General features: G+C 46.1%; 1 protein-coding gene across 1 annotated transcript in view; it reads left to right on the plus strand.

Moving 5' to 3' along the window:
- The window catches only part of RACGAP1 (Rac GTPase activating protein 1), a 6,383-nt gene extending 4,581 nt beyond the window's left edge, over positions 1 to 1,802 (plus strand). The window contains exons 12-16 of the mRNA XM_009646114.2: positions 268 to 373; positions 567 to 699; positions 855 to 990; positions 1,259 to 1,367; positions 1,687 to 1,802. Coding sequence (XP_009644409.1) covers positions 268 to 373; positions 567 to 699; positions 855 to 990; positions 1,259 to 1,367; positions 1,687 to 1,762 — 560 coding nt within the window. The 3' untranslated portion in view covers positions 1,763 to 1,802. The remainder of the gene's footprint in view (positions 1 to 267; positions 374 to 566; positions 700 to 854; positions 991 to 1,258; positions 1,368 to 1,686) is intronic.
- The last annotated feature ends 329 nt before the right edge of the window (positions 1,803 to 2,131 follow it).

Here is a 2,131-nt window from a genome sequence, read left to right on the forward strand (position 1 = left end):
AGACCGTGGTGCTCTGTGGAGCCCTCATGCTTGTGGCTGTGTTAATGATGTGCAGTATGCTGGGAAGATCTCTATTCTGTGGGAAGATATCTTTTGGAAGAGGAAAGAAACAAGTTCTAGTGCTTGGGCAGGATACAAAATTATTACAATGGCATGTGAAGTTTCTGGCTTCCTTGTTTCTCAGGCTGGCTCTTGCTGTGAGGGGACTGTTACAGCTGTGCCTCTGGGACCACTTTCTGAGCACTAAACATTATTTTCTCCCCCCAGAAATCTCAGATGAGGACAACAGTATTGCTGCTATGTACCAAGCAGTTGGCGAACTTCCGCAGGCCAACAGGGACACCCTAGCTTTCCTCATGATCCACCTGCAGAGGTATGTTCAAATGAACTGGAAGCTCTGAAAGGGGGATGTTGTCACTGGTGCTTTCTCTTGTTACTGCTTGTGAGCATTAAAGTCTGCATTCTGGAAAAAATCTGCTTATTCAGAGGCTGAAGTGCGTGTGGGACAAGTGAAGGGGAGAAGCTATGTTCTCTCTTAATATTTTTTTTTTTCTTTTTTAATACAGGGTGGCTCAGAGCCCAGCAACCAAAATGGACATTACCAACTTGGCCAAAGTCTTTGGCCCCACAATAGTTGCCCATGCGGTACCTGATCCTGACCCTATGACACTCCTACAAGACACTAAGCGGCAACCCAAGGTAGGTCAGCAGAAAGGACCGGCTTGGGTGGATGTATCCCATTTAAAGAATTCGGATGAATGGCTGGAGGGAGCTGAGGCGATGCCTGCCAGGTGTCACTGTGTCAAAGCTGTGTGCCTGTTTGTCACATCAGCTACTCACGGGTGTCTCTGTAGGTAGTGGAGCGACTTCTGCTGCTGCCTATGGACTACTGGAGCCAGTTGATGATGGTGGAGCAAGAAAACATTGACCCAGCGCACGTAATTGAGAATGTCAATGCCTACTCCACTCCACAGACGCCAGATGTTAAAGGTAACCCCCGGGTTCTGCTCTGTTGGCTGTGCAGCTGCTGCATAAAGAATAACGACCCTCAATCAAAGCCGCTTGCGAGACTGTTGGATCTAGCCATTCCTGCATGCTTTATGGAGGAAGAGGGAAGAGAAGCGTGCCAGGAAATACCAGATTTGTCTAGTATTTTTGACAGATGCTAGGGAATGTCTAATGTTCCTTGCATGGCAATGAAAACTTCAGCTGTCCTCATGCTGCTCACTTTGCTGTCTCTTTTTTTTTTTTTTGACAGTGAGCTTGCTTGGACCCCTCACGACTCCGGAACAGCAGCTCTCCAAGACACCATCATCTAGCTCCCTGTCCCAGAGGGTCCGGTCCACCTTCAGCAAAACCACCCCCAAGTAAGGGCCAATGGGTGCTATTGTGGAGATGTTGGGATGACTGGAGGTGGTTTGGGTGTTCAAGGAGAAGTAAAAATAAGATTTTTGGACCCAGTTCTGGGAGCAGTCTGGGTTTACTACTTGATCAACTCTCACTTAATCCATGCTGTGGTAACAGTGCACGCTGCGTAACTGTTAACGAGCATCATCTTATGGCAGCGAGAGAAACTTTGCTTGGGAGGTGGGTAAAACCTGGGTGACTGACCCCTGGGAAGGGGAGAGTGTTAGACCTCTATATCTCAAATCCAAACCTGATATTTTTCTACTTCTCTTGGACTAGATTTGGGAGCAAAAGCAAGTCAACAACTCAGCTTGGGCATCAGGGCAACTTCTTTGCCTCTCCTATGCTGAAGTGAAGTGGACCTGGGAGTTTGTGTCGTCCTAGCGTTTGCACACCAATATGCATGAGTACAATAAATGCGAGTCCTCCCCGCGGCCCTTGGCAGCTTACATAATAAGATATATTTTTTCCTTTTATCTTTCAGCTTAACTGAGACTTTTAATGGGATTTTATTGTGCAATGTATTTTTATTATCTAATGCTGTGCTGAATTTAGTATTGAAGACAGTAACTAGCAGGACTTGTTCAAAGTGTTAATAAAAAACTGCTAGAGGAACTCACTGGTACGCTTCAATAGCATCCGGTCTTCTACCTATGAGAAGTGGAACAGTCATATAAGGATCGTAAGGTGTGTAGTTGTTTGGGATTTTTTTATAAAACTCCAT

Source organism: Egretta garzetta, unplaced genomic scaffold (genome assembly GCF_000687185.1).
Source record: "Egretta garzetta isolate BGI_Z169 unplaced genomic scaffold, ASM68718v1 scaffold309, whole genome shotgun sequence".
Lineage (NCBI taxonomy): Eukaryota > Metazoa > Chordata > Aves > Pelecaniformes > Ardeidae > Egretta > Egretta garzetta.